At 46.7% G+C, this 16,396-nt stretch overlaps 1 protein-coding gene across 3 annotated transcripts in view; it reads right to left on the minus strand.

The window, feature by feature from the left end:
- Positions 1-16,396, minus strand: part of TAMM41 (TAM41 mitochondrial translocator assembly and maintenance homolog) — a 52,831-nt gene that overhangs the window by 18,226 nt on the left and 18,209 nt on the right. For all 3 annotated transcript variants that reach the window (XM_025271989.3, XM_025271987.3, XM_045163856.1), the window contains exon 5: positions 1,565-1,710. In XM_025271989.3, coding sequence (XP_025127774.3) covers positions 1,565-1,710 — 146 coding nt within the window. The remainder of the gene's footprint in view (positions 1-1,564; positions 1,711-16,396) is intronic.

Genomic DNA, 16,396 nt, shown 5'->3' on the forward strand with positions numbered 1-16,396 from the left:
TATTAATTTAAAATTATATAATAATTATTATACATGCATGCTCAGTCACCTCAGTTGTGTCCAACTCTTTTCAATTCCATGGACTATAGCTGTCTAGGCTCCTCTGTCCATGGGATTCTCCAGGGAAGACTACTGGAGTGGGTTGCCATGCCCTCCTCCAGGGGATCTTCCTGATCCAGGGCTCGAACTCAGGTCTACTGCATTGCAGGTGGATGGATTCATTTTCCCAGATGAACCATCTGGGAAGCCCATGTAATAACTATATATGGAGCATAGGTGAGTGGTGGTGGGGAGAGACAGGGAGAGAAAGAGATAGAGCATGAAAGAGTGTGTGTGTGTGGATGGAGTGCATGAGAGTAAAAAAACCTCACGTTCCATAAAAAGATAACAAAAAAAGTACAAAACTTTTTTAAAAATCTAGAAATAACAGTCAAATCATTTTACTTGTAAATATGGAAGTAAACACCAGAAGAATCAGTGAAGGAGATGAGACCAGTTGCTCTGGGAAGTAGCACAGACAAGGAGGAAGCTGTGCAGCATGGAACTGCTGTTTTTTGTTCAAAACCTTGGGGTATCACCTGGGTTTTAAAGAGTGCAGGCATCACTTTGAGAAAAGTAAAAATTAAAACAAAAAACCTCAATCTAAAGCAAACACGGCAAAATCTGTTAAACTGAGTGGTGGGTTTTCTGGGCATTCATGGTATTCTCCAATGTTACATTCAAAATAATTCCTAGTTTTTAAAGTTGCCTTTCAGTTCTAGAAATACCATTAATTTGTTATTCAACATGATATTAATTGCTTGTATTATTTGGAAAAGAAAGAGCATTAAAAAAGTAGAATGGTGTTATCTTAAAGATAAAAAACCATGAATCTTATAGTTAAAAAAATCTTAAATCCAAGTTACATTTCTCAAAGGAGGGGCTCTTCTTTATTTTGAAAAAACTTAGTATTTTTTTGAAAAGTGCCTTGAAAGAAAGTTTTGTCTGCTATGTCAAAAGAAAAGTCCCAAGACACAATACATATAACAAGTGGGGGAAAAACAAGCTTCAGAATAACATATATGAATACATTTATGTAAAATAAAACCAAATGAAAAAGACCAAGCCACTTCCTACATGTCTATACACGTGCAGATACACACAGAAGCGACGCAGTGAGTCTGGAAGCAAACACACCAACCTGTGAATAAGACGGTATACCTCTGGGAGGCAGATGGGTTTGGAGGCGAAGAGAAGGTAATTTCAGAGTTTGCTTCTATTTGTTTCTGATTAATAATTAATATACGTAGCAAGAAGTTCAAATGGCAAAAAAGGTACACACGGTGAAGACCGGCCCCCACCCGGCTCATGTCAGCCCTGGCCCTTCTCCAGAGGCCGCCTCCTGTCTGTCACTAGCTTCTTATGCCACCTTTTAGCCTTATTTCAAACACACAGAGGACACGTTTACACGCAAAACGCACTTTCTGTGAAGAGTTACTACACTGGTCATACTGCGCATCCGACTTTTCCCCTTAAACAGGCTCCTGCCTCAGGACGGACCCGCGATGTCCCACCGGCCGCTCACCTCCAGGCTGCCCTGCTGGGCCTTATACACCACCTGGGGGCTCTCCTGCAGAATGCTGCCGTACAGCTCCCGGAAGTGGGCCATGTTGGGCTTCACGATATTCAACACTTTTGCCTTATCCTCTCCAACCACCATCCGAAAGTCACCTGGTTAAAACAAGCACAAAACCAGTTTCGCACTGCGACTTCAGAGTCTGCCCTGTGGACTGCAGGCCCCCAAATGACCTGTGAACCAAAGCCCCCCAGCTGACACTGCACCAGGTCAGCCTGGCAGGATCTCTCTCTCGAAGCACTGGCTTTTTCACCTTCAAGACACGAACACAGCAGCCCAGGAATACAGGCACTTGTTTTGGGGAAAATAGAGCCTCTCAAACAACAAACCCCTTTAGCCAGTTAAAATATACCGAAGTACAGAAGAAAGTCACCCTGACAGTTAATATGCACTTGTTTTTCCAATGCAGAAGCTTCTCTATTTATAAACTTTCATCTTGTTAACAAAACTCTGCCTGTGACCAATCAGAGACGGGGGTTGTGTGTATCTCATCCTTGGTGCTGCTCACTCAGCTTGGCCCTGCCTGCTGCATTTGTATGAGGGCTTTTGAGGTACTCTGTGAATATAAATAACTTTATTATATTTGACAAGGACACAGATTACATTTCGGATGAACTTTAAAGCAGATATAACTTTAAAAAGTTGCAAGTGGTGAACTGCTGATCTAGAGAAGCAAGAGGCAACGAGGCCTCCTCCTGGGGACAGAGGTGCTGATGGCCACCCTCCTGAGGAGCTCATTCCGCCCATGATTATTCCACTGCTGGTCAGGGCCATCTTGGCGTCCTCCGTCCAGCCCGTCAGCACCAGCCTGCTATCCAGCAGGCCGGAACCACTGCAGACCCTACAGCCAGTCACCGGTGGACAAGTCCGGACCACGGGCAGGCCAGCAGCCACAGGCAGCTCCTGGGCCAGTGTGCAGCCTCGCCTATGCGCATGCCCAGAAGCCAGCCCCACCCGTGCACATGTCCAGAAGCCAGCCCCGCCTATGCGCATGCCCAGAAGCCAGCGCAGCCCCAACAGAAGGGTCCATGTTGCCCACACAGGGGGCTCCCCTGGGGCAGGGAGTTCTGGTGAGCGAAGGGGCATGCTGCTGGGCCCACAGGGCAGCTCTGACATGAGGCCATAATTGTTGGAAAAATTATCAGATACCCAACAGTAAGTATGTACCTCAGTGAGGAATAAAATACACTGGATTTTTAAGCCTCAAAGGACCGTGTGGGGACTACGAGCTTTGGAAAAGATTCATGGACAGCCTCTGGAACCTGACCTCTGTGAGATGAGGTGGGGACTGGTTAGGGCAGTGAGCTCGAGTGAGTCCTGTCCTCTCACTGCCCTAACGAGCTGCTCAAACACAGACGACAGCATTTTCTGTTTGTTTACACAATTACACGTGAGGATGACTGCTAGTGAGAGGTTGGAGAAACTGGTTCTCTCACGTAAGGCTCTTGACTCGTACACTGCTACAGTCCTTCTGGAAGCTGTGACTGACGAAGCCTCATCTCTGGAGGGCGAGCCCCAAGCCCCAAACCCAAACAGAGGCCAGGAGGTGAAGCCCGCTGAGGATCTGGGTCATCGTCCTACCTCGTCGGCCCACACGGCCGTCCCCTCAGCTGGGCACTGCCACCTCCCCATGTGGCAGGAAGGGGACAGGCACACGGGACGACAGAACCGGCCTGAGGTCTCCCAGGAAGCCAGTGAACACCCTGCACACACACGACTCTTCACTGAAGCACGATTTCAGTTCAGTTCAGTCGCTCAGTCGTGTCCGACTCCTTGCAACCCCATGAATCGCAGCATGTCAGGCCTCCCTGTCCATCACCAACTCCAGGAGTTCACTCAAACTCATGTCCATCGAGTCGTTGATGCCATCCACCCATCTCATCCTCTGTCGTCCCCTTCTCCTCCTGCCCCCAATCCCTCCCAGCATCAGGGTCTTTTGCAATGAGTCAACTCTTCGCACGAGGTGGCCAAAGTATTGGAGTTTCAGCTTCAGCATCAGTCCTTCCAATGAACACCCAGGACTGATCTCCTTTAGGATGGACTGGTTGGATCTCGTTGCAGTCCAAGGGACTCTCAAGAGTCTTCTCCAACACCACAGTTCAAAAGCATCAATTCTTTGGTGCTCAGCTTTCTTCACAGTCCAACTCTCACATCCATACATTATCACTGGAAAAACCATAACCTTGACTAGACGGACCTTTGTTGGCAAAGTGATGTCTCTGCTTTTTAATATGCGATTTACAACACTGAAATCCTGGCAGCAACCAAATGTCCCTCAACAGGAGAACAGTGCATCCATACCAAGCACAGACCATGGACCACCCACAATGACCACGGACCACCCATACTGACCACAGATCAGGGTACATCAACCACAGATCGGGGTGCACCCACACTGACCACGGATTGGGGTGCACCCACACCAACTGCGAACCACCCACACCAACCACAGACCACCCACAGCGACCATGGACCAGGCCGCACCCATACCGTGAACCACCCACACTGACCACAGATCAGGGTGCACCCACACGGACCACAGATCGGGGTGCACCCACACCGATCACGAACCGGGGTGTGCCCACACTGACCACAAACCACCCACACCGACCAGGGACCGGGGCGCACTCACACCGACCACGGACCACCCACACTGACCGGGGACTGGGGCGCACCCGCACCAACTGTGGACCAGGGCTCACCCACTAAGAGTTACCGGAACCACACACAGAGATGGAAAATGACCACGGAATAATGTGCAGCTGAGAAGCCAGGACACCAAAGTACCAAAAGGAAACAACTTTGTAAAAAAACAAGACAAAAGACTTTTTAAATGGTTATGTTTACTCTAATAAGAGACACATTTAACTGTGGGCTCTTTAAAGGCATGTGCTCCGCATCTGCTGTCTCATTTAAGGCTGCCAAGCCTCACAAGGAAGGTGCTGATTATCCTCAATCTTACGGACGAGGACAAGGAGCAACAACCTGCCCAAGGCCTGGCCACCTCTCAGGATCAGGGCAGTGACATTTCAGGTGCTAACTTCACTTCACTCTGTAATTCTCCCCTGTAATTTCCCCCCTTTCCCTCACTTCTGTAATGCTGCCTCACTGCCTCTAGCCTTCTGAAGTAAGTTCACGGATGCACACACATGCTGTCCCAGCAAATGTGAATGGAGAGGCAGCTGGGTTGACTTTGAATTGTGTATATACCCTCATGCTTTCATCCAGAGCCTATAAATGTTTTCTACTTCTCCCTGAAGGGATGAAATGTCATCAAACCCTGAGTGTCACACAGCTGGCTCAGAACTGAAGGATCAGTGCCCCACTGTCGAGATCTAAGTATTTATGCCACCTCCTCACCTCCTGTACATTTAACAAACAAAAGCTCTTACATTTTAGACAGTAATTTTCTGAGAGAGGGAGTATATTTCACCAAAATGTAAAGGGAAATGATCCAAACCCTCCCCAAACAACAACTGCCGGCCACGATGAAAGGAGCTGGGAAACATTAAGGACTTTCTGCGAACGGGGACCAAAGCGTATTCGTCCCTGTGACCCCGGCTCCTCGCCCGCTGCCTGGCACATGAAGGCAGATCCATAAATGTCTGCTGAATTGGATTTCTCCAACTGCTGTGCAGCAGAACCAGCTCAGCCACGGGGAACAGCAAGCAAATGGGCTTATCACCCGCTGCTTCAGAACAAAATGAATAAAATTGTGGACACAGCATGAACCAGCATCTGATCCTAAGAATCAATTTTTCTTACCTCCACAGATATGCTCACAACAAAATACACAGATTGAGGAAAAACTGACTGCTGACTTGTATTTTATGGGAGTTTAACTCTTAACTGCCCAAGCCAGAGAACAGCCTGTCTAATGCAATGGCTAGACAAAAGGGTAATCTCTCCTTGACGTGAAGCAAGACAAATTCAGAGGCTTGTAGTCCATTTGGAGCTGGCCTGCTCTCTGATTCCAGCTCGTCCCCAGCAGTCAGGGACCTTATTAGGAACATAAGGGTGTGAGCGGAAAGGCCCGGCTCTCAGGTCTGGCCGTATCCCTGGGTGGCTGGGGGTGAGTCACTTAACCTTTCTCAATCAGCTTCCTTCTCTGCAACAGTCACACTAACCTCACAAGACTGCCTGTAGGTTTCAGTGATTAAGGTATCAGAGGATGCTCTGTCCACAGTGAGCAGACATTACTGCTGTCATGATGTGTATATGGGAGGGGCAGGGCGGAGGGTGCAGGAAGCCCTGGGTTTCTACGACACTGGCAGGCTAACTTTCCCTCTTAGACGAACTGCCATACTCCTGTCATCTCGGTTCAGTAAATATCTGGGTGGCTTCTAAGTGCCCGGAGCTGTGTTGGACTCAGGGCATACAAAGATACAGACTCTGCCTCAAGCAGCAGGTGACATGAAAACAGCATTTTGGAGCAGGTTAGTGGCCAGGACTCCGGATGTGGAAGTGGTCAGGAATAGGAGCTCAAACTGGAAGTTGATATGTGCAACATAATACTCATTTTAAACAGGTTTTTCTTTTTTTTTAAGATATAATTCACATACCATATAATTCTTATATAAAGCACATAATTCTATGGTGGTTTTTTTTTAGTGTATTTACAGGGTTATGCAACCATCTAACTTTAGATCATTTCAGCCTCCTTAAAAGAAACCCTGTACCACCAGCAGTCACTTTCCTTCCCTGCTTCCACCCTCAGCCCCACACAGAGACTAATCCACTTTCTCTATATATAGATTTTCCTATTCTGAACACATTATATGAGTGGAACTGCACAATACAGGGTCTCTTGATTAGCATGATATTTTTAAAGTTCATCATGTTGGAGCACCTATCAGTACTTATTCCTGTTTATGGCTAAATAATATTCCACTGGGTGGATGTACCACATTTTATATATCTGTCTCTCAGTTGATAGACATTTGGGGCCTTTTTTTTTTTTAATGAATAACCCTGCCCTGAACATTTGCATAAGAGTTTTTGTGTGGATATATATTTTCATTTGTCTTGGGTAGATACCCAGGAGTAGAATCGCTAGGTCACATAGTTGCTTTAATATTTTGAGGAACTGCCAAACTGTTTTTTCCAAAGTGGCTGTGTTATTTACATTCCTTCAGCAATGTATGCAGGTCAATTTCTTCACAGCCTCATCAACACCTGTTCTCATTTGTATTTTGATCATAGGCTTTGGGTATGAACTGGGGTCTAATGCTGCTGAGCACCTTTTCATGTGCTCATCTGCTATTTGTATGTAAAGTGGGCTTCCCTGGTAGCTCAGTTGGTAAAGAATCTGCCTGCAATGCAGGAGACCCAGTTCGATTCCTGAGTCAGGAAGATCCACTGGAGAAGGGATGGGCTACCCACTCCAGTATTCTTGGGCTTCCCTTGTGGCTCAGCTGGTAAAGAATCCGCCTGCAATGCAGGAGACCTGAGTTCATTCGATCCCTGGGTTGGGATGATCCCCTGGAGAAGAGAAAGGCTACCCACTCCAGTATTCTGGCCTGGAGAATTCCATTGACTGAAGAGTCCATAGGGTTGCAAAGAAATGAAGAATGATGCTGAGCACCTTTTCATGTGCTTGTTTGCTATTTGTATACTTCCTCTCAAAAAATAGTCTATTCAAATCCTTTGCCCATTTCTATATTGGGTTACTTGTCTTTTGTGTTCTAAGAATTCTTTAAATATTCCAGACACAAGTTCCTTATCAGATAAATGATTTGCAAGTATTTCTTTTCATTTCATAGGCTGTCTTTTCACTTTCTTGATGGTTTTGTTTGCAGCATAGAAGTTTTAATTTTTATACAGTCCCATTTATCTACTTCTTCTTTTGTTGCTTTTGGTACATATTTAAGAAAACACTGTATAATTCAAACTGACTCTTCTAAAAATCTTACGGTTTCAGCTCTTACGTCCATGATCCGTGTGTGTGTGCTCAGTCACTCAGTCGTGTCTAACTCTTTGCAGCCCTAGACGCTATAGCCCGTCAGGCTCCTCTGCCCATGGAATTTTCCAGGCACGAGTACTGGAGTGTGGTGCCATCTCCTGCTTCAGGGGGCCTTCCCAACCCAGGATCTAACCTGTGTCTCTTGCATCTCCTGCACTGGCAGGCGGATTCTTTACCACTAATGACTCCTGTTGCTTCTTGACCTGCATACAGGTTTCTCAAGAGGCAGGCAGGTCAGGTGGTCTGGTATTCCCATCTCTTTCAGAATTCTCCACAGTGTATTGTGATCCACACAGTCAAAGGCTTTGGCATAGTCAATAAAGCAGAAATAGATGTTTTTCTGGAACTCTCTTGCTTTTTCCATGATCCAGCGGATGTTGGCAATTTGATCTCTGGTTCCTCTGCCTTTTCTAAAACAAGCTTGAATATCTGGAAGTTCACGGTTCACGTATTGCTGAAGCCTGGCTTGGAGAATTTTGAGCATTACTTTACTAGCATGTGAGATGAGTGCAATTGTGTGGTAGTTTGAGCATTCTTTGGCATTGCCTTTCTTTGGGATTGGAATGAAAACTGACCTTTTCCAGTCCTGTGGCCACTACTGGGTTTTCCAAATTTGCTGGCATATTGCATGCAGCGTTTTCACAGCATCATCTTTCAGGATTTGAAATAGCTCAACTGGAATTCCATCACCTCCACTAGCTTTGTTCGTAGTGATGCTTTCTAAGGCCCATTTGACTTCACATTCAAGGATGTCTGGCTCTAGGTGAGTGATCACACCATCATGATTATCTTGGTCTTGAAGATCTTTTTTGTACTGTTCTTCTGTGTATTCCTGCCACCTCTTCTTAATATCTTCTGCTTCTGTTAGGTCCATACCATTTTTGTCCTTTATTGAGCACATCTTTGCATGAAATGTTCCTTTGGTATCTCTAATTTTCTTGAAGAGATCTCTAGTCTTTCCCATTCTGTTGTCTTCCTCTATTTCTTTGCATTGATTGCTGAGGAAGGCTTTCTTATCTCTTCTTGCTATTCTTTGGAACTCTGCATTCAGATGCTTATTCCCTTTCTCCTTTGCTTTTCACTTCTCTTCTTTTCACAGCTATTTGTAAGGCCTCCTCAGACAGACATTTTGCTTTTTTGCATTTATTTTCCATGGGGATGGTCTTGATCCCTGTCTCCTGTACAATGTCATGAACCTCTGTCCATAGTTCATCAGGCACTCTATCTATCAGATCTAGGCCCTTAAACCTATTTCTCACTTCCACTGTATAATCATAAGGGATTTGATTTAGGTCATACCTGAATGGTCTAGTGGTTTTCCCTACTTTCTTCAATTTCAGTCCGAATTTGGCAATAAGGAGTTCATGATCTGAGCCACAGTCAGCTCCTGGTCTTGTTTTTGTTGACTATATAGAGCTTCTCCATCTTTGGCTGCAAAGAATATAATCAATCTGATTTCGGTGTTGACCATATGGTGATGTCCATGTGTAGAGTCTTCTTTTGTGTTGTTGAAAGAGGGTGTTTGCTATGACCAGTGCATTTTCCTGGCAACACTCTAGTAGTCTTTGCCCTGCTTCATTCCATATTCCAAGGCCAAATTTGCCTGTTACTCCAGGTGTTTCTTGACTTCCTACTTTTGCATTCCAGTCCCATACAATGAAAAGGACATCTTTTTTTTTTGGTGTCAGTTCTAAAAGGTCTTGTAGGTCTTCATACAACTGTTCAACTTCAGCTTCTTCAGCATTACTGGTTGGGGCACAGACTTGGATTACTGTGATACTGAATGGTTTGCCTTGGAAACGAATAGAGATCACTCTGTCGTTTTTGAGATTGCATCCAAGTACTGCATTTTGGACTCTTTTGTTGACCATGATGGCTACTCCATTTCTTCTAAGGGATTCCTGCCCGCAGTAGTAGATATAATGGTCATCTGAGTTAAATTCACCCATTCCAGTCCATTTTAGTTCGCTGATTCCTAGGATGTCGACGTTCACTCTTGCCATCTCCTGTTTGACCACTTCCAATTTGCCTTGATTCATGGACCTGACATTCCAGGTTCCTATGCAATATTGCTCTTTACAGCATCAGACCCTGCTTCTATCACCAGTCATATCCACAACTGGGTATTGTTTTTGCTTTGGCTCCATCCCTTCATTCTTTCTGGAGTTATTTCTCCACTGATCTCCAGTAGCATATTGGGCACCTACTGACCTGGGGAGTTCCTCTTTCAGTATCCTATCATTTTGCCTTTTCATACTGTTCATGGGGTTCTCAAGGCAAGAATACTGAAGTGGTTTGCCATTCCCTTCTCCAGTGGACCACATTCTGTCAGGCCTCTCTACCATGACCCGCCCGTCTTGGGTGGCCCCAAGCAACAGTTAGAACTGGACATGGAACAACAGACTGGTTCCAAATAGGAAAAGGAGAACGTCAAGGCTGTATATTGTCACCCTGCTTATTTAACTTATATGCAGAGTACATCATGAGAAACACTGGGCTGGAAGAAGCACAAGCTGGAATCCAGATTGCCGGGAGAAATATCAATAACCTCAGATATGCAGATGACACCACCCTTATGGCAGAAAGTGAAGAGGAACTCAAAAGCCTCTTGATGAAAGTGAAAGTGGAGAGTGAAAAAGTTGGCTTAAAGCTCAATACTCAGAAAACAAAGATCATGGCATCTGGTCCCATCACTTCATGGGAAATAGATGGGGAAACAGTGTCAGACTTTATTTTTTGGGGCTCCAAATTCACTGCAGATGGTGACTGCAGCCATGAAATTAAAAGACATTTACTCCTTGGAAGAAAAGTTATGACCAACCTAGATAGCATATTGAAAAGCAGAGACATTACTTTGCCAACAAAGGTCCATCTAGTCAAGGCTATGGTTTTTCCTGTGGTCATGTATGGATGTGAGGGTTGGACTGTGAAGAAAGCTGAGCACCAAAGAATAGATGCTTTTGAACTGTGGTGTTGGAGAAGACTCTTGAGAGTCCCTTGGACTGCAAGGAGAACCAACCAGTCCATTCTGAAGGAGATCAGCCCTGGGATTTCTTTGGAAGGAATGATGCTAAAGCTGAAACTCCAGTACTTTGGCCACCTCATGCGAAGAGTTGACTCACTGGAAAAGATTCTGATGCTGGGAGAGATTGGGAGCAGGAGGAGAAGGGACGACAGAAGATGAGATGGCTGGATGGCATCACTGACTCGATGGATGTGAGTCTCAGTGAACTTCGGGAGTTGGTGATGGACAGGGAGGCCTGACGTGCTGCGATTCATGGGGTCGCAAAGAGTCAGACACAACTGAGCGACTGAACTGAACTGAGTGACTCCTGGGAAGATGCATCCATGATCTATTTTGAGTTAATTTTGTGTAGGGTGTGTTAGGGGTCCAACTTCATTCTTTTGCATGTGGAAAAAATAATTATTATTTCAACAAAGGTGACTAAGGCAGCATGTCTAGGAGGTAGCCTAAAACACCATTCAAAATACATCCTCAAAAATATCTCCATGGCTGCAGAAACTATATCATCACTTCACTAACTCACACATGGAAGAGAATGAGGTAAAAACAAATAGTTGATGCACTGGCACTATACATTTGAATCATATATAAATTTTTCTCTTGCACACTTTAGAGAACACAAATAGGTGTAGGAAGCATCAGGTTTACGATACTGACTCAGGAAGGAACCAGCACCACAACCATCCACCCACCCACCCATCCCCTAAGTATTTACCGAGCACCTAGTATCTGTCAGGTGCCACTATAATCACTGAAGGAGAGTGAACGACGCAAGAAAATACGTCTGCCTTCTGCATCCTAGCGGTGGAAAAAAGACCAGAGACAAGAAACCCAACAAATAAACAGTACCTCAGAAGGTGGAAAGTGCAAAGAAGGAAACACAAGCAGAGGAAGATGGGAGGAAAAGGAACAGGGAGGAGCCCCAAGGGGCCCTACAGTCCCTACCATAGTCCCCGGTGTGAGCCAGGAAGGGCACGTGCCACACAGGCGCTCTGCAGGACAGGGAAGGGGAGGAGCGAGGATCCTGGAGCAAAGCGCCTGTGTTCATCCGCACGCTGGACTAGAAGCTGCAGGGCCCAGCACGAGCTCCCTCCTGCCCTGGCTTCGGGATCTTCAGACACAGTACAACACGGGGCAGCAGTACAGCGGGTTCATAAGTTTCCAGGATTAAGTGAGTTAGTACATGTAAAGCACTTAGAACACTACCAGACACACAGTAAGTAACCTGGAGACGTTAGACACGGTTGGTGATTGAAACCCTTTCAGGAGCGCGGCATGCTCAGAAACCAGCTAGTGACCGAGTAAAGAAGCGTTCCGAGCGAGGCTTCAGCAAGCGCTCAGGCTTGCCAAGCCTGCGGAAATCTGTTTCCAAATGACTGCGAGAGTCACTCCCAACACCCACGTCACCCAGGGACACTGCTGGCGAGGGCAGAGGTGTGACTGTCATGGAAGAAATCGCAGGAGCTCTCGCCTCAGAGGAAAAGTCTCTCTACTGGCTTCCACCAGGATCCAGAAATGGGGATGTTCACTCACACTGTAGAGGGCTGGCACTCATTCCTAATTTTTTTTTCTCTAAGAACCACTCAGCTGGCACTTCCTCACTGCTTTGTCTTGTTCCTAGAAGTAGCTGAGCCTGCATTCAGACAATCTGGCATCAAAAAGAACCCATTCTCTCTCTCGCACATGTCAGCGGTTGAAGGGGTTTTTCGTTCCTCAAGGACTGTGAAGGGCCAAGTGCCTCTACCTGACTTAAGTCCTCTGCTAGCTCTGACACGCATCATCTGCCAACATGTACCAGTTTAGTGGTTAGTATATCAGACGACATAATCCCAGTTTGGCGAACGTGTCCAAGGAAGCTAGTGTCCCCCTTTGCTCTCTTCCCTACCAAACAGATTTGGCCGAAGTGAACCATAGTCATGTCATTAGTAAAACAATGGTAGATGAAGGCAGCCTGAGTGTCCACCAGTCACTGAAGCGCTGGGCGGATCAGGGTGTCTCAGCCTGAGGAAAGTCTCTGCAGCCAGCGATGATACACAGTAACAGTGATGAACAATGACAGGAGTCATTTTCTGAGCGCCAACCAGCAGTGAGCTGTGATGCTGGGGTTTTATACATATTATCTCATGGAAAATCTTCTTATGAAATAGTTATTTCCCCTTTACAAAGGAGAAAACGGGCTCAGAAAGGTTCCAGCACCTCCACGAGGCTGGTGTTCAAGCTCAGGTCTGACCGCAGCCTTGCCTTTCTGTCTACAGGAAGTGGCTGTGTGGTGTGTGTGTTAGTCGCTCAGTTGTGTCTGACCCTTTGTGACCCCAAGGACTGTAGCCTGACAGGCTCCCCTGTCCATGGAATTCTCCAGGCAAGGATACTGAAGTAGATTGCCATTTCCTCCTCCAGGGGATCTTCCCAACCCAGGGATGGAACCTGGGTCTCCCACACTGCAGGCAGATTCTTTACCGTCTGAGCCACCAGGGAAGCCCTATGTTAATACAAGCAAACATGGATCTAGAATAATGCAGGATAACATTTACTGAGCATTTACGATGTGCCAGGCACATACAATTTAATTTACATGTATGATTTAGCTTCATCCATATAAAAAACTCCTTTAGAGAGAAAGAAACTGAGTCACAAGGAAATAAGAAACTTGCCCAAAGACAGAAAGTTAATTAAGGTTAAAGCTAAGAGGTGAACCCAGAAGTCTGACTGCAGAGCCCCAGCTTATAAACTCTGTACTAATGTTGCCTTCCATGAAGTAATATAATGATTAAAAAAAGCAAAGTACTAAACAGAATGGAATTCCTGGGTGGCTCAATGGTAAAGAATCCACCTGCCAATGCAGGCGATGTGGGTTCGATCCCTGGGTCGGGAAGATCCCTTGGAGAAGGAAATGGAACCCACTCCAGTATTCTTGCCTGGGAAATCCCATGGAGAGAGGAGCCTGGTGGGCTACAGTCCACGGGATCACAGAAGAGCTGGACACGACTTATCGACTAAACGGAACACCCAGCTGAGCAGCTGTTTCCACGTGAGGCTGTTGTGGTCCTGAGGCCCTGCCTAAGCGCTCATCGCCATCCAGACTGGCTGCGCTCTGTCCATCCACCCACACGCAGAGGGGCCTGCTATGCGCCACGGGGCGGGGCGTTTCTGGAGGTGACCCAACACCGGCCGGGTTGCAACTGTCCTCCCTGCAGGCCCCTCACTGCCTGGTGAGCTCTCCTGGGGCTCTCCTCACGGGTGCTCAGATGCCGGTGCTCAGGTCCCCCTAGGGAGAGGCCATCTCTGGTTGCACCAAAGTGACGCCTGCCCCCTCCCCTGTTCTGTGCTGCCACGTGTCTGCCGTTGGGCTTTTCAACTGCAGAGAAAGCGCCACGAGGGCCGGGGCCGTGCCTGCTTTATCCCTAGAGCTTAGAAGGGCATCCAGCAGAGGAAACTCTCGTGATTATGTGCTGAGGGAAAAAAACGTTCTCATTCTCAGTCTTTCTCCCTCCTGCACACTGCTGGCAAAATTATCTTTCCACAACCACAAATCCTGGCCCAACCTGCAATGCCAGAAAACTTCCGTGGCTCTTAGTTATCCAATTCCCATCTGCTCACTTTGTCTTCAACACCCTGCCCAACCGGGGTCTAACCTCTTCTCCAAAACACCAGAGAGGCAGTGAATTTCAGTGGTTAAGAATGAGGGCTAACATGGAACTCTGTCAGTGTTATGGGACAGCCTGGATGGAGGGGAGTTTGGGGGAGAGTGGATACATGTATATGGTTGAGCTGCTCTGCTGCTCACCTGGAACTACTGCAGCATGTCCATCAGCTATACACCAACACAAAACACAAAGCTGCAAAAAGGGTGTGGGCTCAGATTCCAGTGCTACCACCTACTAATCTACCAGACAACTGACCTGAGACAGACCTGGGCCTTGGTTTTCTCATCTGTTAAATGGGGCAATAATATAGCACCCTATCAAAGGGTTGTGTGTGAGGATGAAATGAGTTATTAGATCAAAGTACTGAGAGTCATTCCTGACATAGGACAAAGAATGTGACTTTCTCCTTCCACCAGCGTGGACCTCCGTCACATCCATCTGCTCCTCCCTCCCTGAATGGGACATGCACTTACACACCCCTGCCTTTTCCAGCTGGGCTGTTTTGAAGTCTGCCACTGACTCACTATGACCACATATGTTGATTAATGTGAAGCTCCTTAGAGCAGACATTGCATCCTTAATTCTTTATAAGGTATGGGACGCTGATTCACTTGATAAATGTTAAACCAGGGATCATTACCTAAAACTAGTCATTAGTTTGTACTTTCACAAGAACGTGAAAGGTGGCCCTTTAAAAGTTCATTCGGTTTCCTTTTCTGTTTACTTAAATGCTGACTTCTAAGAATAACTGGAGGATTAGAGGGCTTTCTCCTCCCCAATTCTGCAGGCTCCCATCTTCCACCCACTCCTTTCTCACCATCACTTGTAACAATAATGCCATAAATACTGACCCTGGGGCAGTTAAAGTGATCCTCAAATACTACACAGAATGCAGGGATTATTATTATTATTACTGCTAGTAATACTGACAGATCTTGCCTCCACCAGCAATTACTGGCAGGAACTTGTCCAATGACACGGAGACAACTGTTTTCTCCATGTCCCCCAGACTCCGCCAGGGAGAAACGGAACTTCGCAGGTTAGGGACAACATAGCAACTCTCTCAACTGAAAACAGGTGTAAAATAGATGTCCAAGTTGTAAGTAAAAATGAGGTTGGTGAGTAATTTGAAATCTGGAATATTCCAAGGGCTTTGGAGGTTTGGGTGGTTTCCAGAAGGGATTAGAATCTGATCAATTCAAGGATACTGGGTTCTCAGAAGCCTACAAAAGGCAGGTAAAAAAGCTGGTCTTTCAACACATCACCTGGGGCAAGTCTCACATCTACAGAAGATACCTGCCTGCAGGGTCTAGATCCTTCCCCAACCACACCATCCCAGTCTAGTTCCATCATATCACAGGCTAGTTAACCATTAATTACACTGTGTCCTGGCTTACCAACAACCATCATATATTATGCTGTTTCAATGGGAAAATATATTCCCAATCTAAACAACTGACTTAGAGAACACTTTTTGGAAAAGGTCTTATCCACAAGGTAGAGATCACACAGGGTGGGAATTAGCCCTCTCTGGGGAGAACCTATAAAGCATCGTTTCCTACGTGTTGCAGGAAAAAGAAGCCAGCCTTTGTGAAATGAGTAATATGGGCTACTTGGCCAAACTCACAGACCAAGGCTGATTAAACAGTAACAAATGTAATGGCTAGAAAACAGGACGAGGTGAGATGAGGAATGGGAGCGACCAGAGGCCGAGGGGCTGGGGTCAGACACAGCAGGGTGTGAGACCTGGCTCCGGGGAGCAACGCACTCGGGGAGCAACGCACTCGTCAGTCGGCTCTTCCCCAACAGCCCCAGGCAGGCTCGTAGACACCGTCCCCTGCCTCGGAGGGCCTTCCTGAACCACCCACTGAGAAACAGCCTCACCCTCAACCTGATGTATTTTCTTCTCCTCACGGCACACACCGCTGTCTGAAACTGCCTACTGCTTCTTTGCCATCAGTCTCTCCCTAAAAGAACATGACCTCCACGAGGAGTTTCATCGCATCTCGCTTGCGAGCACGCACCCGGCCTAGTGCAGTGTGTGGCACAGGAGACACAGGACACACGTCTGCTGAGCAGAGGCGGCATCATGAGGATCCATGGTGGAGTGAAGGGTAAGTGCTCAGCCACCCACCTACGCATCTACCCAC

Source organism: Bubalus bubalis, chromosome 21 (genome assembly GCF_019923935.1).
Source record: "Bubalus bubalis isolate 160015118507 breed Murrah chromosome 21, NDDB_SH_1, whole genome shotgun sequence".
Classification (NCBI taxonomy): Eukaryota; Metazoa; Chordata; class Mammalia; order Artiodactyla; family Bovidae; genus Bubalus; species Bubalus bubalis.